The 26,547-nt window shown below is 41.4% G+C and overlaps 1 protein-coding gene across 5 annotated transcripts in view; it reads right to left on the bottom strand.

The window, feature by feature from the left end:
* Window positions 1-21,737: 21,737 nt before the first annotated feature.
* Window positions 21,738-26,547, bottom strand: part of DMPK (DM1 protein kinase) — an 817,401-nt gene continuing 812,591 nt past the window's right edge. For 2 of the 5 annotated variants that reach the window (XM_085625614.1, XM_085625615.1), the window contains exon 15: window positions 23,183-25,267. In XM_085625614.1, the coding sequence (XP_085481740.1) occupies window positions 25,166-25,267 (102 nt within the window). In that variant the 3' untranslated portion in view covers window positions 23,183-25,165. Of the gene's footprint in view, window positions 25,268-26,547 lie in introns of all 5 variants that reach the window. The other 3 variants (XM_085625616.1, XM_085625617.1, XR_014968671.1) reach the window with 3 other exon arrangements.

Genomic DNA, 26,547 nt, shown 5'->3' with positions numbered 1-26,547 from the left:
ACACTCATCTTGTACAGTAGACACAGCATATCTTACCACACTTCATGTTAAGTCTAAACAGGATTGTACCTGAGTTGTGAAATGTATTCAATGTTTTCCTGTTTTTTTTTGGCATTGGAAACAAAGTTGGAGTGGGAGAATGTTTTTATTGATGATTTTCGATTGTTAGATCATTTTGAATCTTGTACAGACTACCTATTCCTGCTGCCTTGTATTATTGTCAATAGGTTTTCTTTTTGAAAGCTTATGTGTATTTTAAATTATATGTATATCTTAGAACGGTGCGAAATTCAGGTAATTATCTTTTGCATAAGTATGTGAAATTCCATATAATTATGTAAAATGAGCATTTATTGCTGTATTTTAGCACAAAATGCGTACTCATGGTAAAAAAAAAAACACAGGCGCATGAACAACAGCTGCTTGCGTTCTGGTCATTCATGCTCTGTCCGTGCTAAAAGTTGCTGTGAACTTGGCGAAATTGTGCTATAAGGCATAATTTGGGGAATTTTGTGATACAATATAATTTCGAAACGCAACATTCATGAATTTACACAAGCGTAAGCTGGTGTCATGAAAATTTTGCCTGGGCCTAATATTTATTAGTGCAACACATCATGAGAATATTTTTAATATTTTTATTTCGCTGACTTGCATAGCTAGTAGGTTGCATGACATCTCTCCTTCCTCCAATTGCCTCTTTCACAATATATAGTTATTAATTGCGACATCCGCCACATATATAGTTAACAGTTGGGTCTTTGGTTTAGTTGTGTATGTTGCATTGCTGCGCACATGGCAAGTAATGTCCTTACAACAGTTTCAGCATTTACCTGAATAGGAAAACCTGTTCTGTTTGCACTGGTCAATGATCTTGCATGTTGCTTTCAAGCAATATTATTAGTTCCTGTTCTAGAGGTTTAAGAAAGATAACTTTATAAGCCACTGTTCCTTTCATTAGCGTTCGGTATTGAGTGCCTAACCTTTACTCAGCTTGAGATGACAGTTCATATTAATCAGTACAGTTTTTCACTGTTCACGTTTCAAGTCCAGTGCCACAGGCTCACTGAGCAAGAAATACTGGTTTCTTTAGCCTGGGAAGTTGACTTATTTATTTGAATTACCAAATTAAAAAGTCCTGTTGAAGAGTCTTTAAACTGCTTTTCTCTGCACCATCCTCTCTGTTCATCTCCTTTTCTTACTGATTGTTACTGCCAGGCACATGCAATCTCATGTCACATCAAATGCTCTCAACTTTATCTGCCAAGAGTCCTGTCTGAGTTTTCAAAGGCAGAGCTTTATGTGCTCCTGGTGATTATCAATTGAAATTGATGGAATGAGTCTGCAGCCTGTCAATCACACACTAAGGGTCGGATTTAAATGAGAGAGAATGGTCTGTGGGTTCGCCATGGAGACGAAGTAAAGTACTCCATCTCATGGTGGAGCGGCCGCCCACCTTATTTATAAATAACTGCCTAGCAGGTAAGGAACAGTAAGGAACAGTAAACAATGACTACATGTTCGCCCATCTAAATTGGACAGGCAGACATGCTGCCATTTCTCCAACAGCCCTTACTCCCTAGTATTGTCAAGAGAAGTTTGGCCACGGCGGAGACATCGTAGTCTCCCCTGTGGCCAAACTTAAGGTCCACCTGCAATTGAATTTGGAAGGCGGACCACTAAATAGGTGCGGTGGGAACCCTCTCCGCCAATACATAAATCAGGCTCTAAATCGCTTACTAGAGCACAAACATCCTCATGCGCAGCATGTATTAAGGATTCGAAAAATATGAATTAGCATATTGATGATAAAATAATGTTTACTGCATGGTTCTTAAATTGCAGCAATTATTGTAGTAACTCAGTAGCATGCACTGAACAGTCTGAAGTGTAAATACATTTCCAAATAATGAATATACTTAATTCGTTCAGGCATAATTTCATTGGTGGCACAGAGGGGCTACGAGGTCTTGGAAAAGCATAACAAGGACAAGGAGGAATAGGGGAGAGCTAGGAAGACCAGGAGCTGAAGTACCAGTACTACTATTTGGACCATGATGGGATCTCCTGACAGAGCAGAAGGAAGAAGATGACCAGGAGGCAGATGTGGAGGCAGCGGCGATGGCCAGGAATACAAGTACCAGGACCACCAAGAGGGGTGGGAGCAAGATAAAAAACATAGGTGGGCAGAAGAGGAGCAGAAAGAGATATGAGAGGACCACAGGAAGGAGTACTAATATTACGATGGACACTAGAATGATTAGGACTAACAGGAAGACCAACAGGACCACGGCCAGCAACACCAGAGGTGATTATAGTTCAGATGTGCGAGTGTGTACTCTAAAAGTCAGATGTACAAACATTAGGAATTGAAATTTCCAAATAGCGATTTTTACCAAAAATGCTAATTCTTAATGTACTAAAGAATTATTTTTGAAATAGCAATTCATCGTGGGGTTGCAAACAGATCGACCTCATGAATATTTATGAGGTAGGTGGCTATTTGTGACATACTTTGAATCAAAGCAATCACAGGGATGGTGACCTGCTGGGTTCAGCAGACCACCATGTCAGTGATTGCTTTTTAATAAAGAAAACGTTTTTTTTTAATGCATTCTGTTTTCCTTAAAGGAAAATGGGATGCATTTAAAAAATAAATAAATGCACTATTAAGTTTCCTTTTTTAAGAGTAGGCAGTGGTCAGTGGGACCACTGGCGGCTCTTAAAAATATATTTTTTCATTTTCAAAGGGGAAGGCGTCCATTGTGTACCCATTCCCATTTGCGAATGATTTATCAGTAAAATATTAATGTTTTTCGACAGGTATCCAGTTCAAAACATTAATGCAAACCAATGAAAATTTGCATTGGAATGAACGGCCTAAACACAACCCTTCCAAATATAAGGAGTTGGCCTAATGGCTAGGGCGATCAACCTTAAATCTGGGGAACTGGGTTCAAGTCTCGGCAAGGACGCGCAACATCCTGTGATTCTGGGCAAATCACTTAATCTCCCCCTGCCTAACAAAAAAATAAATGTGTTCTCATGTAATGCAACTGGTGCTTGTGTAAAGCACTCTGATACAGGGTACCTTCGGGTCACGTTCGCACTATATAAAACTCCGTTAAAAAAAATAATACTGAAACTCAAAACAAAATTGCGAATTAGTAATAAGTTACTGATTCATAATTTGACTTTTGTACATCAAATAAAGCATTTTTGCGGTCGCAAATGGCCCAATTCTTTGAATTTTCCCATTTGCAACCACAAAAAAGCTTGGTACATGTTGCCCTAAGTTACAGAGGCCAAGCCTCTGATAAAGGCTTAGTTATGCTACTTTGCCGATGGTGATGTTAGAGACCCCCAACCATTTTCAACCCATTTAAAAAACTCATTTCTGTTTGCTATATAGACACTAACATCTCTGGCCAGACTTAAAATGGGGGCATACAACGGATGAAGCCATTAAGGGAAAAGACAAAGAAAAATAATCTTATACCACAGCTTATCTTTATTAGCAATGTTCTTCTTGGTTCAACTGTACAGTGTTTAATTCATGCATTCAATTCATTAACACATTACACACAATCCTAATAAATAAACATTGCAGATCCCAAGCAAACAAGTAAAATTGTTAGTGCAAACTTTCCTTAACCCCTTCAGTGCCCGCCCCTTTCCCCGCCCTGTGCCGGCCGTTGCATTAGCGGGCGGGGTCTATGACGAGCTGGACTCGTCATGGGCACAGCGCAACCGCGGCCCATGACGAGTCCAGCTCGTCATGGGCACTGAAGGGGTTAAGGTGTATACCAGGCTGAAATGGCCATAAAACATTGGCTTTTCTTAGCTCAGTATTACAATAAAATGTGCACAATCTTCGTAACCAACTTCCATCCACCTCACCTCGTCCCACTACCCCAACATACACACAGACTCACACACTAACATTTTGCACACATGGAATTTTTATTACATTGATATGATTGGAAATGAAAAATGCTGTGATCCCTCCACCTGGTGGTTAAATTAGAACTGAAAACATTTATCAAACTCAAAGTAAACAAGCTTCCCATCCAAAAAAAAGTGCAAAATATACCGCTTGTGTGCATGTTGCTGTACAATATTTTCTTCATATATATATATATATATATATATATATATATATATATATATATATATATATATATATATATATATATATATATATATTCACTGAAAAAACCATAGGTTTCACACATGTTATAGTTAGCTGGAAATTTTACTGATAAAAAACCAATGAAATTCCCCCGTTATAGTTACTGTAGGCAACTATAACTCACGCGACCGTAATCCTCTGCTGATGCTAATACTGTATTTAGACACTTATTTGCCCATGTCTTCTTCCATTAAATTTTAGCTATACATATATTACAAATATTTTTTTTTCATAAAGACACATATGTCATCAGCAGAGGATTACGGTCGCGTGAGTTATAGTTGCCTACAGTAACTATAACGGGGGAATTTCATTGGTTTTTTATCAGTAAAATTTCCAGCTAACTATAACATGTGTGAAACCTATGGTTTTTTCAGTGAATTTGTACGGTTTTTTAAATGCTAAGTTACTTTACGCCATTTGTGGCGTGCGCGCCCACTTAACGCAGTTCGTTCCATGCGCGCACGGTGCGCTTCGCGCACCGTGCGCGCACAGTGAGCACGCGGTGCGCTTCGCGCACCGCGTGCCCACATTACGCTAGATGGGCCATGAACGCACGATGCGCTTCGCGCACCGTGCGCACAAAGTGAGCACGCGGTGCGCTTCGCGCACCGCGTGCCCACATTACGCTAGATGGGCCATGAACGCACGATGCGCTTCGCGCACCGTGCGCACATGGAGGACATATGATGAGCAAACTCTTAAATCTGCTTTTCATTTATTTATTTTTATTTTTTTTACCGTACGCTTACCGTAAGCTTACGGTACGCGTACCCCGTGATTTTTTTTAAAATCAATAAATGTTTTTTTTGTACTTTTCTGTCCTTCTTTGACCCCCTTACAAATGTTAGGGGGTCTGTAACTCTCCTCATTGCCCCCTTTCCTTGTTTTCTCTGTTTTTTTTCTGAGTGAAACACACAAAATGGCGGCCGCCGCTTCCTGGTTTCGGCCGATTCGAATGTTTACTAAGATCTAAGAGCCAATCAGAATCGCGCTCGCGCACGCCATGTTTCTTCCGTACGCTTACCGTAAGCTTACCGTACGCGTACCCCGTGATTTTTTTTAAAAATCAATAAATGTTTGTTTTGTACTTTACAGTCCTTCTTTGACCCCCTCACAAATGTAAGGGGGTCTGTAACTCTCCTCATTGCCCCCTTTTCTTGTTTTCACTCTTTTTTTTTCAGAGTGAAACACAGAAAATGGCGGCCGCCGCTTCCTGGTTTCGGCCGATTCGAATGTTTACTAAGATCTAAGAGCCAATCAGAATCGCGCTCGCGCACGCCACCGTACGCTTACCGTAAGCGTACGGTAAGCGTACCGTAAGCGGGCTCAGATATATATATTGATTTAAAGGCTATTTTCTCAGAATCTACTGAACAGATTTACACCAAACCTACAAAAGGCACTTCCTTGACCTAGGGACTACCTCTCTGCCAAATTTTGAGTAATTCTGTTCAGCCGTTCGGGCTGTAGCTCGTTCTAAAGGTCCTATGGAAAAATGCATGGGAAAAACGCGTTTTGGGACCCCCCTTTTATCTCAGCCCCCGCTTGACGGATCCCCCCGAGACTTTCAGGGTAGGAGCGGAGCGTAGCGCCCCACCTATTTTGAGAAATTCGCGAGGATTCGTCGACCGGCGCCAAAGTTATTCAAAATAGAATGTTGAGGTTTTCCTATGGAAACGTGGTCCTAACTATAACTACCTACTGGCGACCGCCAGTAGGTAATATATATATATATATATATATATATATGGATTAACTTTTTAAACATATATATATCTGGATCGACTTATTAAACATGAACCTAGATAAGAAGCTAAGGAATTCCTGACTTTTCCTGACTTCCAGACAGCTGTGTAGATCTGATCACATTGTTCCTTCATGAAGTTATCAAGCAAAAAGTATCATCTTTAGCAAAGGTGCCATGAGACCCTTAGCCCAAGTGTGGGCAGAAAACAATAGACTTACTTGGGGAGTAATGAATTCTTACACCACTGGGACTACTACACATATGATGGTTACACCAGTTCTATATTGTCAACTATGTAAGACAAACAAATATGCACCTGCAGGTTCCAGAGACGCAATGTGTGATCAAGCATTGGAGGGACAGCTTCTCATGTTTCATGTCACAATCAAGTGCATGGACAAATGTACAACACAGTACTTTCCTTGCAGGTCTTTGAATACAAGCACATCCTTTAGTAAGTTGTTTAAAATTTCTCAGGCGCAGGGACATTTCTCGAGGTTCCAATGCTTTGAACATCTAGTGAAGATACCACCAACAAGCTCTTCAAAAACAGTGACATGTAGTGACATGCCGCCATGACTCAATGGTCCCAGATCAGGGGCTTTCTTTTCACCCTAAAGACACATACCCTTTGAAAGCCCAATGTACCTCTTTGAGCCATCCGTGTAAAACGTTGCCACAATTAGAAATGGGTTTAGAATAACCCTTATAACATGTAATACAAATGACAATTTCAACTGTATAGCTAAAATGGTTCACTTGCACTTTAAGTTAAGAAGGAATCTTTGGTTTACTTATGACTTTGGTGCTATGTGATGAATAAACATGAAATATGGCACTTGCTTTGCCTATTGGATTAAATTTTGGCATGCCACATCGCTTGTAGATTTGTCCAGCAGACAAAAGTTGAGGAGGTGGGGTTGGGATATATTTCATTCCATTCCAATCCCTATGGGAACTTTAGCTCTGCTCTACAGAAATAACACAATGGAATGAGACCTAACTTGGCAACACAATTAAACTTTATTCACAATATGAACCTTTTTTAGTTTGATGTAAATTTGTTTAGCAGTTTTTAAAATATTAGCAATACAAAAAGCTGGGGCGCGGGCTTCAAATGGTTAATTATTTTTTATCTGATTGGTGGAGTTTGAAAGCATGAAACTCATGAGCTCCATCAATCAAATTAAAATGTTTAGTTGGACAGGATTGGTTGGTTAACTGCTGTTATTAATGTTTTGCCGTGAACGTAGATTTTGTAAAACTCGTAAGCTTGACATGCTGGAAGATCTTTTGTAGGAGAACAGGGAGGCATATTGAGCATTGTTGAAACACTGAAGTAATGAGGACAAACCTCTGAAATATGAAAAATGCTTACATTGTCAGTACTCCAAATCTGCACGTTTTTGCCAATTTGGACATCCTTTTGAAAATGTAAGAATATGGTTAATGGCAGTTTCAACAGGGTAGGCAGTTATTGGATTTCTTTATAACTTGGGTACTGTTTAAGAAATCTGGAAGAAAATTCAAGCACCTATAACATGTTTAGTTTACTCTTTGGTATGTCAAGTTTCATCCAGCTGTACCAGTGAATGGCTAATTTAAAGGGACTGAAAACATTTACAAATGCTAATAACTTTGATGCTGTTTGATGAGTCTGCATGAAATTTGGTACTTAGTTAGCATTTTAAGCTCTGTGCTAGGTTCTCAGATTTTGTCAAAAATCTGTTATATGCTAAAACCTTTGGTGAAGTCTAAAGGATCTGCCTACAAGATGAGATACCAAAGTTGGCCTTAATGTGCAAAGAAACTTCCAAATGTCATGCAGATTCAACTAAAAGGCATGCTGCACCTATGCCCTACCAGGCTCCGAATCCAGAAGCTCCTACACACTTTGCCCAGGCTATAGGCCAAGTCCATAACCCATTGCCCTTCGCTAAAAGGGGCATGCACAATGTATGGGGGGGTTCTAGGGCTAGTGCAGGGATAGGACAGGGCCTGAGCCAGGAGCTTGCTGTGCAAGGCTAATGCCTATATGCAGCTATCTTGTTTGCTCCTCACCCACGCACACAAGGCACTCCATGACACTGGACCAGCATACCTCCACAGCCGACTCACCTTCTACACCCCAAACCGCCAGCTCTGCTCTGCCGACCTCGCTCTCGCCAATGTCCCCCGCATTCGAATGACGACCTCCGGCGGCAGATCGTTCTCCCACCTCACCGCCAAGACCTGTAACACCCTCCCCATCCTCCTACGGCAGACCCAGGACCTACTTACCTTCAGGAGGCTATTCAAGACCTGGCTCTTCGAGCAGTAGCAGCAACCACCCCCCCCCCCCCCAGCGCCTTGAGACCCTCACGGGTGAGTAGTGTGCTTTACAAATGTCATGATTGATTGATTGACACGTATCTCATGCAGGCCTGGTGAAAGACCAGGCCCAGCACACAAAATTAAACAGTGCACAGTGGTGCGGGAACAGATTAAGGTCCTGCGTCTGGAGCATGTTGCGTGCAGCCGAAAGATATGGTGGGCCCCTAGCCCAGTGGTGTGGGGCCTTGCCTGAGGTCAGGTCCTGTTCCCAGAACCTTATATATGTGGCAGAATGCCAGGCATAGCAGGCCCAGTCACATTGTTTCTGTTGCAAGACAGGACCCAGAGGCCGCTCACCATAGCTGGAGGCTACGGAAAGTACTTTGTTAAAAGTAAGTTGTAGGTACCTTTGCTCATAAGACATTAATATTTGTTTAGAATAATCTCAGTAATTCACAGGAAAAACACCGTAGTTATGGTTCCAATGCAAAACCTGAAAAACACAGACATTTACTAGCAACGATATCTAATGCAAACCATACCTCTTGGCCTTACTGACCTCACAAATCACTGAAGCTGTCACAGATAAAGTGACTGAAGTGTGCCTTTTGTTCTACTGAGATAGGTAATATTTCCAGACACAATTGCATAATATTAAACAAACACTTACAACTGACTCTAAATAATTAGTTTTATCTGTGAACACTGCACTATTTTATTGTGTTTGGTGTAGGAAAACAGACAGGCTGTAATGAGAGGGCATCCTGCTTTGTGAAATTTTGCTGTACACGACTTCCTTTCATGTGACACAGTCCTTCACGTGAGTCCTTCTTCTCTTACCCATAAACGTCTAAAGCAGCTAATTTCACACTCTTTATAGGCAAGCTGCCTTGCCTCTGTCAGGATTTGACCCTGTGACTGTGGAAAACAAAATGTTTTCTCCAGTAGGTACATTAATCCACCAAGATAATCTGTGCTACTTTATTTGCCATTACATTGTTCAATGGCCTCCGACAGTCATGAATTCTAGATCATAGATCCCTCACCTAGTTAGATATGGCTAGTAATAATGAGAAAATTGATTCACAACAACTCTGCCTCACAGATAACGTGACTGAAGTGTGCCTTTTGTTCTACTGAGATAGGTAATATTTCCAGACACCATTGCATAATATTAAACAAACACTTACAACTGAAAAAAACTAAAACTTATGGGTTTGACTATAAATAATATGTTATATCTGTGAACACTGCACTATTTTATTGTGTTTGGTGTAGGAAAACAGGCAGGCTGTAATGAGAGGGCATCCTGCTTTGTGAAATTTTGCTGTACACGACTTCCTTTCATGTGACACAGTCCTTCACGTGAGTCCTTCTTCTCTTACCCATAAACGTCTAAAGCAGCTAATTTCACACTCTTTATGTGCAAGCTGCCTTGCCTCTGTCAGGATTTGACCCTGTCTCTCCAGAGTCCACTTGCCTGTTGCCTGCCGCCTGTTGCCATTGTTGCTGCCCTGGAGGGTGCTGGCCGCACCGCCGCCAACACGCTGCTGCCGTCCACGCGCTAGCGCTGCTGGCGCCACTTGCCTGATTGCTGCAGACATCCCACGGCAGAGAGCGGGGACTACAGCCCCCAAGCACCCCTGCGGCCGCTGACGCTGCAAACGCGCCCGGAGGCGCTTTAAAACCTCGCGCCATTCACGGAGGAGCGGGGGATCTCTCCAGAGTCCACTTGCCTGTTGCCTGCCGCCTGTTGCCATTGTTGCTGCCCTGGAGGGTGCTGGCCGCACCGCCGCCAACACGCTGCTGCCGTCCACGCGCTAGCGCTGGTGGCGCCACTTGCCTGATTGCTGCAGACATCCCACGGCAGAGAGCGGGGACTACAGCCCCCAAGCACCCCTGCGGCCGCTGACGCTGCAAACGCGCCCGGAGGCGCTTTAAAACCTCGCGCCATTCACGGAGGAGCGGGGGATCTCTCCAGAGTCCACTTGCCTGTTGCCTGCCGCCTGTTGCCATTGTTGCTGCCCTGGAGGGTGCTGGCCGCACCGCCGCCAACACGCTGCTGCCGTCCACGCGCTAGCGCTGGTGGCGCCACTTGCCTGATTGCTGCAGACATCCCACGGCAGAGAGCGGGGACTACAGCCCCCAAGCACCCCTGCGGCCGCTGACGCTGCAAACGTGCCCGGAGGCGCTTTAAAACCTCACGCCTTTCTCCGCGTCGCGGGACGCGCGCGGGCGACGCCGGGCTGAGCCCGGGCAGAGGGCGGGCCGTCTGTGGCCGTCAGAGGCAGGAGGAGGCAGGGCAGGGCCACGGATCTGTGATCATCGCTTAACTCGTAAGTGACCAGTCCTAAAAAACTTGTCTTAAAGTTATTGTATATGTCCACACTCATGTCGAAACCCAAGTCATCCAACCAACTTGGTGCAGGGGATAAGAGGACAATGGACAACTATCTGGTAAAAGTTGTAAACAAGATTAATAATGATCGGAGACTTTCATTGGGCAGATCTAACCTAGAAACTTCCCCAACGGATACATTAGCTCCCAATATGGAAATACCCGTCGAAAGTAGTACGGTTACTACAGACAATGCTGATGGGAATGCTGTTGTACTTTCTGTTTCAGATACTGTTGGCAGCATTGATGAACTCACTTCCCAATTGAACTCTTCTATCACATCGACTACAGTATCTGGTTCTAAAACCATCCTAACCCCCTCCCCGATGCAGAGGAAAACACGGGCATGTAGGAAAGCACCAGCAAAGAGAGTGGTGACCCATAAGCCAAAAAAACAGGGCTCCTTTCAACAAGGAAGGGGGGTTTTACCGGAGTCGTCCAAAGAAATATCAGGGATTAATGATAATACAGAGGGGGTCTCTCTGCATGCTGCCACCATAGGACATTTGGTCTCAATTTTTGAGACCAAATTAGAGTCTATAATTAGTCCTTTGATGGCAAAATTAGACATAATCTCGGCAGAAGTAGACAATTTAAAGGGCCTCTTGGCCTCTTATGAAAAACAACACTCCCCCCCTGCGTTAACCCCTGTTTCTGCCGGTTCAGCCCCCACCCGCCATAAGCCCACAGAGGGTGCCATGGAACCTACTTTGCATTCGCTTGGTACCCATAATATGGGAGCTCCACAGGGATTGGGGGACAGTATTCAGTTGAGTCGACCCACAGATGTATCATCCACTGCAATATCAGTTTTGGCACCACCCACAATAGCCACCCCAGCAGGAAAAGTAACTTCTGCACATACATGCTCAAGTAATATTCAGAAGCATGCAGCTAGGGGAGATGTTGAGCATATTAAACACAAGAGAAATCATATTGTTAACCTCCCACCACAGTGTGCCCCTTATACAGTAGTATTGATTAATGTCCCGGAGGCAGACTCTAGTATGCCTAACTCTAGCCAGGAATCCCATGATTCTTTAAAAAATAAATCACTTGCCTGGCTTAACAAAAATTGTGGATTTCCGCTGGCATTGTCACAAGACATCTTATCTACTCGCCGAGTCAGCTGGATAGGAGAAGGCAGGAAAACTACTACAGGGGATTGTATCCTTGTTAACTTTAAACACCCACAACACGTGGCAACTGTCCTCTTAAGAGCCGCCTCCCTACCTAATCAAGTTAACTTGGTTTCTGCTAGGCCTTTAGGCTATTTTTACAGCTATTTAGATGGCCCACAATCGCTAAGGTCCCAACAGATTGAGCAGTATGAACCCGGTTTAATCAGGGGTGGGGTTAGCTATCCTCCCTTTTTGCCACCAAGAGCCCCGCAGCATTATAATAGAGGGAATACACAGTTTAATGTGGAATTCGGTAGGCAAAGGGACTATACCATTCCCCTTTTCAACCGTTACTCTGCCCTGTCCTCATTGGAGGAAAATGACTGACTGTCCGATATTACTATGAACACGAATGAGAAATCAGTTAGTGGTATCTGCTCTGATAATGTAGTGACTGTTCCCTCCTCACCTTTATCTGAACCTAACAGGGCAGCAGCTGCTCTGGAGAACATAGGAATCAATAAGACTCAGAATTGTCGTACCATTGCAGATCCTTCCTTAAATTTTGATCTTCCCTTGGTAGACCCAGTAAATGATCACACAGGGGCTAAGTGTGATCTTGATACAGGTTACCGCGTTGTTACGTGGAATATTGCCGGTCTGAAGAGGAAGTTAGACTCCCCTTGGTGGAAGGATTTTATTAATATAGGGTACGATATAATATGTCTTCAGGAAACGTGGTGTGAGGAACCTATCTTTATTGAGGGATATTTAGCATACAGTTTGAATGCAGTGAGTTCAATTGCAGGAAGAGCTAAAGGTGGTCTTTTGCTTTTAATATCCACTAAACTAAAAACCTGCAAAGTCAAAAGTTGTGTTTCAGTGGATGCCCATTCTCAGGTGTTATGTCTAGAGTTTGATAAAGGGAAAGATTTGTTGCTGATAAATTTTTATAATAATGTATTTACTGCCGACAGAGGTAATATCCTGACTAAGCTTGAAAAAGAAATTGAGAGGACTCAGGCAGTTATAGGCCACCAATCTATAGTTCTTTGGTTGGGTGACTTTAATATAAGTCCCTGTCCTCATGCCTCGAGTAATTCATGTGGCCTAACAAGGGAAAGTGGTAACATGGAGGGAAATGATGGTTTACACTTCCCACATTGTATGTATGGCACTATCCTTAATATGATGTTAGCAAAATTTGATTTGGATATGTTAAGTTGCACGAAGAATAGTAACAACGTTAACTGTCCAACATTTACCGGAAGAGGAGCTAACTCATACATTGACCACATTTTACTGTCCAACGATTGTGCATACTCCAACTTGTGTGTTAATGAGCAAACTTTAAGTGATCATAACAGCATCTCCGTATCACTGCACTGTTGGGGTCCCAAAAACCTGGATGCTAACAATAGGATTAATTTTATCGAGGCTGTAAGACCTAATGGGTTCAGGATCAAATGGTCAAAAGTTGTTCCACATGAGTTGCTGGAGGAGGTTTTAAGAAAGTGTACCTTGGAGATAACCTATTGTATTTGCGACGAGGTACATTCGCAAGTTATATTGAACCACCTACGTACTATTAGTGCAACAATTGATAATTTACTCACAAAACCGCATAAGGGGAAAAGAGTAATTAACACTGGTTGGTTCGATAAAAGTTGTACACATGCTCTTCATGCCCTAAAACAGGCGATGAGCATTAAACCACGCGATTGTACAGCAATTAAATCTTGTCGTTTTGCCTATAAAATATCGCTTACTAAAAGGAAAAAAGCTCTCCAAGAAGAGGCTTGGTACAAACTCAGCTGCGCGGCTGAAACAAATGATAGCAAGTTATACTGGCAGACCATAAACAGTCCTTTCTTAAAAAATGACTCAGTGCCTGAAATTACCTCTCATGTCGACTGTCAATCATGGATGCACCACTTTTTAAATATTTTTAATCCGGATAGGTTAATTTTAGATTCCCATATGGACAATGAGTATACTTGGCCTAGATTGCCTTTAGATATTGGTCTTGATGAGGTTTACGAAGGCCTACGCAATAGTAAGGGCGGAAAGGCACCTGGCCCGGATGGAGTCCCGCTGGATTTTTATAAATCCGAATTAGATCTGTGGGCACCGATCCTGACCAGGTTTTTTAACGCAATAACGGAGGGTCAGATGCCAACTTCCTGGGGCCAGTCAATAATCATTCCTCTTTTTAAGAAGGGATCAAGGTCTGAGGCAAGTAATTATCGTCCCATCTCTCTATTAGACGCTTCGATAAAAATATTGAGTAGAATAATCTTAAAGAGACTTGAGACATGGGCTGAAGATAATACGATAATTTCAAAGGCGCAATATGGATTTAGGAAAGGTCTGGGGACGCAGGAACAGTGTATTAATTTAGATCTCATTATACACAAATATACTGTTGCAAAGGATGGGAATCTTTTCCTTTGTTTCGCAGACCTAAGTAGCGCCTTTGATCTTGTAGACCACAACATCCTTTGGGACACCTTGTTAGATCTCGGAGCTCCCAAAGAGTGTGTTTTCTTTCTGGCTCGGTTATATTCCGGCCTTTCATGCAAAGTACGCTATGGTCCTATGGGAGAATGTACACCTTTTTTTAAAGTTGCAAGAGGGATTCGTCAAGGGTGCGTTTTGGCCCCGTTTTTATTCTCTTTATTTATAAATGAAATTGATTCGATTTTAAGCAAATTATCCTCAGACGCCCCCTTGATCAACGGTAGCGTTACCCCTATTTTATTATACGCAGATGACGCAGTTCTCATATCACGAACACAGAATGGTTTGCAACGCCTCATAGATAGATTCGTGCTATTTACCAAAGAGAGGAAATTGATCATTAATAAAAGTAAGACTTTTGTTATGACCTGTGGAAAGAGGGCGAAATCCAATTCCTCCTTCTTTATTGATAAAGTAAAGATTCAACCGGTTAATAGTTTTTGTTATTTAGGGATAACATTCGCAGGCAACGGGAAATGGACGAACGAAGACGAGAACGTAAGGTTAAAGATGAACAGAAACACCAATAGTATTTTCAGATTTGCAGCTAAGTTAGGACAAAGGAGTGTGAAAGACATGCTAGCTATCTACAAAGCTAGGTGTATTTCATCTGCTTTGTATGGGGCAGGAGTTTGGGGGCATCATTCTGTTAATGGTTTACAGAATGATGAAAATAAGTTCCTGAAGAAACTGTTATGCGCCCCGTCCTCGGCTCCCAACATCTTAACTCATATGGAGGCTGGTATTGACTTCATTGCGGATTTAGCCGCATTACGCCCATTACTTCTTTGGCGCTCTATCTGGTCCAAATCTGAGACTGTATTCACACAAACAATCATCAAGGATTGCTTGAAACTTGATAATCTATCTCGTATTCCCTGGTTGAGTTATATTTATCACTGGTTTAATCTTTTGTTTGAATGTAACATCCGTCTGAACCCCGAAGCTGCTGCACTGATACCAAAGAAAGACATAAAATCTAAGTTCCTAGCATTTAAGAAGTTGGCTAGAGAAAATCAGTCAAAAAATCTAACAACAGTTGCTTCTTACCTTGATTTGAATTTAAGGTTAGGTTTCCAGACATACTTAGCGACCGTGACTTATAACTCACACAGATTTGTCTTAACCCGTTTAAGGCTTGGGATTGTGCACCATCTAGTCTCCTTCCCAAATATTAAGATCAAATCTAATATGCTGTGTCCTTGTGACAATATGTCAAAACAAAGCTGCTGTCACTTTTTATTGTTTTGTAAATTTTATTGTCATTTTAGGAAATTTTACTTAAAACCTATCCTTTTAAAAAATAATATACGTTCCACTAAATCAGCAATGAAGTTCCTAATAACCCTAGAAAGTCCTGATACCTGTTTTTTTGTGGCATCCTATGTGCTGAAATGCATGAATATCAGGAAGTCTATAATCTGCACCGATTAATTTTATCCGGTCATGTACCTTGTATATAGAGACACTGCCCAGACTTTGATATGAAATTCGTAACTTGAAGTAAAATTTTGATGAATTAAGTATTTTGGGATTGTCACCATATCTAGCACTTTTGTATATTTGCACATATTGGATAAACTTTCATGGAATCTACATTTCATTACAATTATAATGTGGATTCTTTGTTGGAAGACCAATAAGTCTAATTGTGTATTACCTAAGGAAAGAATTATGCACTTTAACAATGTGTAAATATGGTCTTTTGTTTTGTCCTGTGTATAAGACATTTTAGTCTTATATGTATTTTAAATGTTGTTCTGCTTATATGGTTGTATTTTTACATACCGAATAAAGCTTTTGAACTGAACTGACCCTGTGACTAGAAAACAAAATGTTTTCTCCAGTAGGTACATTAACCCACCAAGATAATCTGTGCTACTTTATTTGCCATTACATTGTTCAATGGCCTCAGACAGTCATGAATGCTAGATCATAGATCCCTCACCTAGTTAGATATGGCTAGTAATAATGAGGAAATTAATTCACAACAACTCTGCCACAGAGGCAGCCACAACCCTGTGGAGCATTTGTGGCACAATGTTTGCTCGACGACCATAGAAAATCATCAAGGTTTGTTTTTGTCTCAGTGAGTCTGAAGAGCTGCACAACTATGAGTGTTGGATGAATTGGGAACTCCACCCAGCTACAGACTTCACTATCAGTTCAGTGTAATCACCCAAATGTCACTGTGGCAAACCGTCAAACTGCTTAAATCCGCCACACCATACCAGATCAATTGGCAATTCCAAGTAAAATTATGTTCCCACCACACTCCATATCAACACAGTGGCGTAAAAAAACTTGAGGGGGCCTCCCTGCAAATCCACCGAGGGACCCCCTCCTTGGCCCACCACCTAGCACTTTTGCTGACGGAGCCCCCTGGAGCTCGGGCCCTCTTGCACTGCGGGGGCTGCCTGGGCTTATGCTACGCCACTGTTTCAACATACTTCCAATAGTAGGCTCTTCTGTTAGAAATCATTTTCATATGTATGAGTTCATATGGCACCACCTACTACATCTATCAAAACACAGTATGCTGTCAAATGTAAGCTCAACAACATGCAGCTAGCTGCCAACTCAAAAGCATGGCCACAACATTTGTTAAATGTTTTGGTGGCCAGGCTGTGTTTACTGTAGCAATGACTTTGACGTTACTTTGTACTCTTTGCTGGTAAACCTTGAAGCTAAAGAGAGTGCCCTTGTGAAAATGTGCATACTGAAATATTTTAATTTCTTGAGTCTGTGATGAAATCTGAAAATGAAGAGGCCGAGAAAGTGGGTAAATGTGGCTTGTTCATAATCACTAGGATTTTTTTTCTAACAAAATGTATGCAAAATTACGCCATTACTCTACACTGAATCATTTTTAGGGATGAGCGTAACTTGTGTGTAGCATAATAGTGCTAAATTACCTTAGAATTCCATGAGAATCCATTTGAATTATGCAAGAAGAGTAATTCTGTGTTTAGCCCCCTCGTATCCAAAATGGACCTGAGGATGGATTTTGACCTACAAAATAGTGCTAAATGCAACAGAACATAAATAGCGGGTGCAATCAGCCACTTGCGCTCATTAATGTGCTTGTAAGGTAGGCTATTTCCCCAACTTACTAATAGCATTTAGCACTATTTCTTTAGCAAAAAATGCATCCTTAAATCCAAAATGGACGTCAAGAAGCATTTTGTGCTAAGAAACAGCGCTAAGTGCAGCAGAGCACAAATAGTGAGCGGCCGCTCGCTAAATGTGCTCGTGAGGTAGGATTATTTCCCCAAATTACTTTGAATTATGCGAGGAGTGACTCTGATCACTCCAACATAATTAATTCTGTCAGGCCGAGACATTTTGAGGAGACATTTTACTACGATATGGACCATTCGGATAATTTATGAATGCTAGCGGTAATTCTGTATTTTTTTTCCCGTTCAGGTAAGTTTTTATCGCAAAGCCACAAATCCAAATGAGAACAACAGTGTTTTCATGCGAGTGGCAGTGCTTTTAATGTAGAGGCATCAACAACCATTTCAGGTAGATTTTTTTTACCCTAGCAGACCCTAGGTGGTTTTAAAGTGCAAAGATACAAATGCGAACATGCGCAGCAGTGTTTTGAATGCGACTAATCAACTTGAAACTACATTTTCGAGTTGAATTTTTTACCTGTAAGGACTGTTCGAGTAATGTTTTTAGTGCAAGAGGCATTTAGCGTAATTATGCATAATTTGGCAGTAATTGTGTGTAATTATGCTACCCAAAATTATGAGAGTTTCACCCACCCCTAGTTTATTTGTCTTTGTTTCACTTGCTACAAACTTGAATGTGTTTTGCTTGTGGCCTTGCCTTTCCGAAGAAAGTCACAAGTTTACATATCAATGAACTAACCCATAACGTTTCCTTCTCTGATTGACTGAAAGGTTATTGGCATCCACGTTTGGGTGTTGCAGATTTCCAGTTGTAAATTAGCCTATTAGTACAATCTTGCTCAGAGGACGCATGTGAAGGAAAATAAACTAGGTTATCTAACGGACACCTATCAGTGCTCAACAAAAAGAAGTTGAGTTTTGGCACCTAATTGTTAATCTAATATTGACCCATTTTCATTTAAAGAAACGTGTTGAGGCTTGTGAGACAAGTATTAATTACAGTGGCACATAATTAAACCAAGCAATGCCAGAAAGCCCAAACACATAAGTGGATGTTTGTTTAAGGGCTGCATCCCAAGTTAAGCTCTCTACACCATTGATAAGATTTATAAATGGGATTCATAAAATATGTTGGCACCTTTAGAAAAAGCAGCGCCGGTTATTATGTGCCAACTCAATGATCTCTCTGGTAACTTGGATGGAAAAAGACTTTATTTATCAAGAGGCATGCAAGTTTGCACGTAAAATGCTAAACTATACCACAAATTCATCAACCCACCAGGCAATTTCCTATAAGCACACCTAGAAAGTAGCCACGGAGCTGGGAAGCCCTTCTACGTCTTCTCCACCAACACAGTTTATGAACTACAAGCCTCAATTTACCATCACTCTCTATGCATCCAGGTGTCATCAGGGGAGAATTATAAGAGTACTGGGGCAACACAATAGCAAATCAGAAATACCTTCTCTGCAAAAAATAGGGTCTAAGGATTTAAAAGTTAGAAAAATTTGAATCTGAAGCCAGCACCCTCTCCGAGCCGTATTCATATTTCGTCACCCTGTGTACCTCAGGTGTGATGCACCGTTGCACAAAAGGAACAAGAATGAACCATTTTTATCCTTAAAACTCTCATACTTTAAGCATTTTTCTCAGTTTGTAATAATGTTTTAAAGTAATATGTAAACGCAACAAAAATTAAATAATGGTATAAATACAATTTCCAACATATTTTTCACATTCCATCCTCTGCCTGAATCACCATTTTTAGTGGAGGTGGGTGTCTCCCATGCATCCAGAATCAAAGGGAGGACGGAGCATTTAAATATATTTGTGCTTTCTTTACTGCTACCATCTGCCTAGTCCGACCTATATGTTAAAAGGGCTGCCTTGGCAGTAAAACAGGGCCTGTGCCATAGGCACACAGTTAACTTGGATGAATTTGGAGAGAGGAAACCAACTGTGAAAAGGGAGAAAGTCTATAAGAATGCTCAAAATAGCCCTTTTACAGTAAATGGAGACATGTGAAGTTGGGGCTGAGGAATATTATGGTGAAATGGCCATACTAACTCATCAAGTAATACACATGATTTCTGACTTGCACTTGATAATATTACAGCAGGTCTTGACCCTTTTCTATACTAAAGCAGTTACATTTCAAAACAGTTGGGTTCCACATAGGGGTGGGATAAACATCTGCCAATACTTTCGATTTGGAATTGAATGATTTCTTAGAAAGATACAGCACAGATGGACACCAAGAAGATGGGTGTTTAAATTTGAAACTCCATTTCCATCGTGTTAAGTTATGAAAAATTGCCATGAATATGGCAACATTTTTACCAACATGTTGTGTATCACCTTTTAAATAAGTGTGTTTCTTTCTAAAGTTTAATAAATTCTTTTGAAAAAAGAAAATGTAAATATGTTTGTGTTTAAAATCTTGGTATTGCTTGCTAAAAAACAAACAATAACTCTCCTCAATTTTGAAATTGTTTGGTTTGATGAAAAGTTATGAATACACTTAAAACATTTTATAATGTTTGTTAAAACGTTCTATACACATTTTTAACTTTTAAAAGTGTTTGAATCTATGGGATTTTTAAAACAAATGATTTAACAACTTCTAACATTCTTAAGGAGATTCCAAGAAGCTGCCATTGTTTAAAAAGTTAAAATTGACTTCTTATAAAATAAGTTGTGATTGTTAATCCTGCATATTATTCAACAGATTTAATAAATGATGCTAGTGCTTGCTAAAAAGGTATACATCCTTTATATAATTTTTCAACACCAAGCCCATTGTGTAAAATGTGAAAAATTGTACATTTGGAGCTTGGATACAATTGTGACTAATTTTTTATGTTACTATGAAATGTTTGTATAGCTTTCTGTCCTGATGTTTCACAATAATTATATTTTAGACTAATTTGTTGAATTTGAAAAACTTCACTAACACAGAGCGAAGACTACGATTCTGAAAACTGTGTAACTTGATGAATTTGCAGTTTGCAGTTTCCAATTATGTTGTATTTTGAAAGTGGGTGAGGGGGCATAAGTTCTAGTTTTCGTTGTGAAATATACGGATTGTTGTAACTTAGGAAAGGAGGTAAAGTTTTTGTCTTTCTTCATTAAAATAAAAATAGCAAAAGCTGCAATGCGTTGTTTTGCTTTTCGGGCAATAAGAATTAGTCAAATACCCAATTCTGGTAATTTATAATGACAAAATGTATCTGTGAGCTAAGGGCATGATTTACAATTTAGAGATCGGGTAAACGGGTATTTATTCCATCTGAGTGAGGGAGTACCTGCCCACTAAACTTTTGAGATGTCTGCCGGCCCAGCAGATGCATGCACTTACAGAAGTTCACATCATGGCGGTTCCTGTAAGTGCATTGAAAGTTTGAGAATGGCTTCAATTATCATCAGCATGATGGAGTCATGCAGCGGGATTTTCTTTTTGAAAATAAAAAGAGCAATGGCACCCTAGCCATGAGAGTTATGGATAGTAAAAACTGGCCATTTGTCCATCCTCTCTAAAAAGGGTGGGCAAACAAATGGCCAAGCCTACAACGGCCCTTACTCTGTGGGGCTGTTGGAGGTATATGTCTGCGGCGGGGTGTAGTAGTCTCTGCCATCCACATGGTAAAGATACACCAGACTCAATGAGGTGGGCGGCCTTTCAGTTTAACAAAAAAGGTACTTTGTTGCTGTTGCGACGGAGTGACGTCTCTGCCAAACTATAGATCCAGATCTAGGAATGTTTCCTGGTGCTTTCATGGGCTACCATGGCATGGCATTGTAACCTACCACAAATAACCTCCCTTAAGAGAAACAAAAAAAACCTCCCTTCTGATTTTTTTACCAAAAGCGTATTTAAATTCCTTCCTCCCCTCCCCCCACCATTCAGTATTCGAAAGAAACATGTTCGCTAAAGGTTATACCAAATCTCATCTACTACCCCAAATCATCTACTTTGACATGTTGAACTGTGAGAGAGTGAAACTTTAGATACAGGGGAACGCGAAGCAGAGAAGAGATAAACTTTAGGGGCCAGCAAAGTTGGGAGATTACCCTTGACGACCCCATAGAGTATTGCACAGTTTGCAAAGTTTTACTTGCAGGAAAATAATCATCCAAAACAAAGAATTTGCTGGATACAATCCCTGTAACACTCCACATGTAGCAAGAAAATGTTCTTGCAAAATCTTCAGGAAATTCTTCCACAAAGGGTTTTGGGGGGGTGGAAATGTGTGCTAATGGGAACAGTTTTGCAAACAACACATTTTGCAATATTTCTGAAACAAGCAATTAATAAATAGTGCAAAATCTGAAATACTTCTCAATTGGCAATATTTCTGATAAATGTTGGTTTGGAGTCAATTTAGGTGTGCTAGGTGTGACTGACAAATAGCTTACTTTGTCAAAGTTAATCCCTTAGACACATAGGGAAAGAAATTAGACACTTTCTACAACAATGCTGCCTATGAGCCAAGGCAAATTTGGTCCATTTTAGCCCAGTGTCTCATAAGTACTAATCAATGTATTCCCTTGGGCCAACTTCTTCCCTCTCTAATTCTTTAGGCATCTGAACATTGTCAAAGGCAAAGTAAGAGAAGGGATAGGGAAGAGAGGAAAGAGACATAGAAAGACATGTAGAGCGACTAGAGATAGGTAAAGATGATTGACAATAGGGAGTAAAAAAGGAAAAGAGAGGGCTTAGGAGGTGACCGTCAATGAATGGTAGTATGAAAAACGTGTAGCCCACTAAATGGAGAATAATTTTACATACCTCAACGTTTAATTGCGTCTAGTTGTATGTAAAGATGTTGGAGTAGAGAACAAACGTTAATCACTTAAGGGAGGATAGCCCCAGTGTGTTGTTGGAAATCACATGAGCTTCCCGACTCATTCAGGTAAATAACTATAAAATTCTCCTTACACCAAATGTGGTCACGGGACATCCGGTGGGGGATGACGGGACCCCGGTTCCTTGAGTGCACTATACAGGGCTTCCCCCCTCTGCTCTTGCGGTACTGTCTGTTGGGATTGCCGGGAGGCGGACTCGACGGGTGGTGGCTGAGGTTTTGATGTACATGTACTTCTGATAGGTACGGGCGACATGCTTGGGTGGGTGGGTAGGGAGGAGGGGCTCGTTGGGGGGGATGTTGGGAGATGGGGTGGGGGTATTTTGGCTGTCTCGCACACTCATGGTGGATTACTCCTGTGGATGCACTACCTAGTAGCACGGACATTATTGGGGTGAATGCTGTACAGAGGTAGCTTATGTGCTGGGGTGATTATTGCAAGATGTCCTGATTTGGCTGGGGGGAGGACTATGGGGGACGGGGATTGACTGCATTTTGTTCTGTGACCTAATAAAGTTTGTTTAAAAAAAAAAAAAAAAAAAATGTGTTCACGGGACGCTGCATCAGCTTAACAAAACTCCAAAGGATCATGACTGACCCAGAAATGAGGTTGGTGTGATGTAATTTCCTGCTCTGCAATAGGAACTGCAGATATGTATATGTTCTTGATGTTGTGAGCCTGTCTCTTTTTCTGTACACTTTTCCTCAGGAGCTTGTTAACCTTAAATCTGAAGTAGCTGTTCTATTCTTGCAATTTTGGGAGATTTTTCAGTTTATGGAGAATAAAAAGGAATGTCAGGTTCCCGATTTAACAATGAAATGGACGCAAAACTGCAAATAATGTTGGCATGGGATTGGTCATTAAGGATAAATGTCTTTTTCGATAGAGTGAATTTTTTCCTTTTGAAGCAGGCAATGAAGGAGAACAGACTAAGGTGTCCCTCCACTGCACAGCGCCATGGGTATGCATGCATGATTCTTGAACTTCATCTTACAGAGCTGCCTAAATTCTTTTAACCCTGGGCTTTGGGAGAAAACAACAGGTACACTTTGCACACTGCTCAGCAGAAACCAAGGTGCTCAATAACTGAATACGCATGTTCCGCAGATACCAGGAAAATGTCTTCTCATACTAATGGAAGGCAGACTACTCTCCTGCTCCGTCCAGCCACAAAACTGGTGCAGATGGCGGATTCTGTGAACGATGAATGCATGTGATGAGCTATGACCCTTGCACAGATATCAAAGCAGTTTTTAAGTAGGGGAATTGTGTTGGTCAAGCAGTGGCTGTCACTGCTGGTAGGATCAGGTCAGACTTAAAGAAAGTAAGAATATTTCTGTGCCATCCAAGACTTCACCACATACCACAAGGAGTCAATATCCCTAGGCCGCAAAGAAGATGGTCAAATGACTTATATCTGTAAAACACCTACAGTTCTGTGTCTTTTGCTGTACTGACTCACTTCACCCGCCTTAGGCTACTATACACACAATTAATCGGAGCTTGTGTGTCTACCACAGCAACATGTGTACAACAATCGCATCACAACATCTACTTTTCTAAGAGACTTACATAAACCTTCAACATTAAAGACTCTACTTTGGCCCCTCTTAACCTCATCTCTTCTAAAGTGCTGCTTACGTTTAGAGTGAAAAGGACACCTGTTAATGTTTTATCCAGGTGGTTTCAGTGCTGTGTCTGGGGATAGAGTGGATAGAACTCTCATGCAGCCAGCATCAAAAAGCATGTATCAGTGGGAATAAGTTTGCTTCTTGAATGCAGGCTGCAAAGCCCAATGACGCTACTGTGAAACAGCATGAAGAATAGAACATGAGTGTGAGAAGAGAAGCTGGAATATGAAAGAGCACAAAATACAGCGAAACGGCAACAGAGTGGAAAAGACTAAGGAAAATGTAACAAGAAGACATAGTTAATTGGAAAGGAGAAGATAGAAAGGGACACAACAGAAAGAAGGATCCACTGGAAAGAAGATGAAGGACGAGTCAGAGATGGGAAACAAGAAAGAGAAGAGAATCCATGATAAAGCAATTAGATAAAAAGAGAATGAGAGGCCAGTGGCAGGGGACTTAGAAAAAAAGAGATCAGGAGAAAAAATACATTCTCCCCTGCCCACAGTAAGAGACTAATTCAGGGCACTTAAATAGAAGAATTTTGCAGTGCTCAATGTATAGCTTCAAATTAGGGTTTTCGTATCCTGTGAAGTGTGCAAGCACTCAGCCGCATAACACACCAGACCTTCTCTGTGTAGCAAGACACTGATGGCCGATTTTTCTCAATATTGATGCCTATGGAGGGTTTAACAAACGTCGATATTGATGCAATGGAAGCCTATCAAATGACTATACGCATTCCCCAGCCAGGCTCTCTCTCACATCCACAAACACTAGTAAAGGTGCCCCTCAGGCTTAAAACAGAAGTGTTAAAGGTAGGGCAAGTGGCAAGATGATGGACAGCAAGTGGTAAGGATATATTGGCAGGACAATTGTGAGGTCACCATCAAAAGTCCAGAGGCAAAAAATAGACTGCAGAGTCCAGACTTCTTTGGATAGTTCTTGATAACCTCCATGATGACAAAAGCCACTCTGACATTGGGTGCCAGTGGCTAAACTGACTGGCAACAGGAGGGTATGTCTAAAAGAAACAAAGGTGAGTGGAGACCAGGCATGCAGTATCTCCTCATTCAGGCTGTACTTCCGGGAAACACCAATCCCTCTTTAGAGCACCGGCTGCCTCCATTGTGTCCAATTCGTGCGTTCACGCATGTTCCCTAAAGCGCTTCGTGTTTGAAGCTACATTTTCAAGGAAAGGCCCAGATTCTGGAGGCGGGGTCCTCTGCCAAGAACTCAGGATAGCTCTGCTAAGCAACTGCTGGAGGCAGCGGAGGGGGTGAAGCCGCCAGTGCATAGAAGCAGGTATCCTGCTCTGAAGATGCCAGGCTTAGGAACCTGTGGAAAGAGGAAGAAGACAGAGCCAAATGTTAAACTGAATACACAATTTTGGTTAGGGAATCAAAAGGCAAGATCTATGGAATCAGGCATCAAATAATCACAATTTCCATCTTTAAAAAAATGTGTTCGGTCTTCAAAAGAGCTGTCTAGTATGATATAGGCAAAGTATAAAGAACTTTAAAAAACACCCCTGTACAGTTTATTGGTGTGTACATCGTCTATAGTGCTCAAATCCATTCCTACATTCTTTCTACGGACAGTTATGGAAATGTGACGTTTTATAATTAAATGCATTTGAGTGACAAACATGAAATGTTTTTGGAACAAATTCAAGTTTTCTTAATTATATAAAAATGTTTTTTGTAAAAAACAATCTAACAAGGTGAATCAGTTGCAAAAATGCGCCCAGATGATCACTAATTAAACTTACATAAAGCATTATTAGCTTCAATACTCTCACATGTATATTTGATATCTTATTACAAGTGCACTTGTATACAAGTGCAGCTTCGATTACCAAACTATTACATATAAAATAAAAAGATATGAATGTTCTGTTTTGTGGCCCTTTAAGGTGTCAGGTAAAACGACAGTACTACACATTCAGTGGCCTATTTACGAGAATGTCAGACAATGCAGTGCAGTAAGTCACCTTGCTGTGCTGCACTGCGTGACAGGCAAAGGGCAGGAATGTTCCATATTTAAGGCAATACGGTGCATTCCTGCCTTTTCCCCTGCACTGCACAATGTAGGCACCATTGCGCAAGTGTGCCTGAGTTGCATTCTGGATTGTTTTTCTGCAGTAAGAGACACCTTCCTGCACAAAATCAATCCTGAAAGGCAAATTCCTCTTTCTAGGTGTGCTGCAGAGTGCAGCTCACATAGAAAGAGGAATTATCAAGGAGAAATTGAGATATTTCTCCTTGTTGCACCTCACCTCAGAAAGTGTATCTTTTTGGAACATTCTCAGGTCTACATGTTCTGGTAAATCTGGGAATGCTTGAAAAACCCACGCAGCGCCTCCCCAGGCCAGATTTATGGGGCCATTCAGGGCCACGCAAAGTGGCCTCGCGTGGCTTCATAAATCACATTTAAGGTTTGCGTGGCTCTTGCACCATGTTGCGTGGTGCAAAAGTGACGCATCTGGCTCATGAATAGGCCTCTTATTTGTTTCTGACAAGAGGGAACAATTTTATGGACAATCTGACAATGTTGCTTTTCACACTGCCACCCACCTTTTTGCTGTCCTCATTTCTCCTAGAACCCCTTACGGGCTT

The sequence above is a fragment of the Triturus cristatus genome, chromosome 9, assembly GCF_964204655.1.
Source record: "Triturus cristatus chromosome 9, aTriCri1.1, whole genome shotgun sequence".
NCBI lineage: Eukaryota > Metazoa > Chordata > Amphibia > Caudata > Salamandridae > Triturus > Triturus cristatus.
This window is presented reverse-complemented; position numbering and strand designations above follow the sequence as displayed.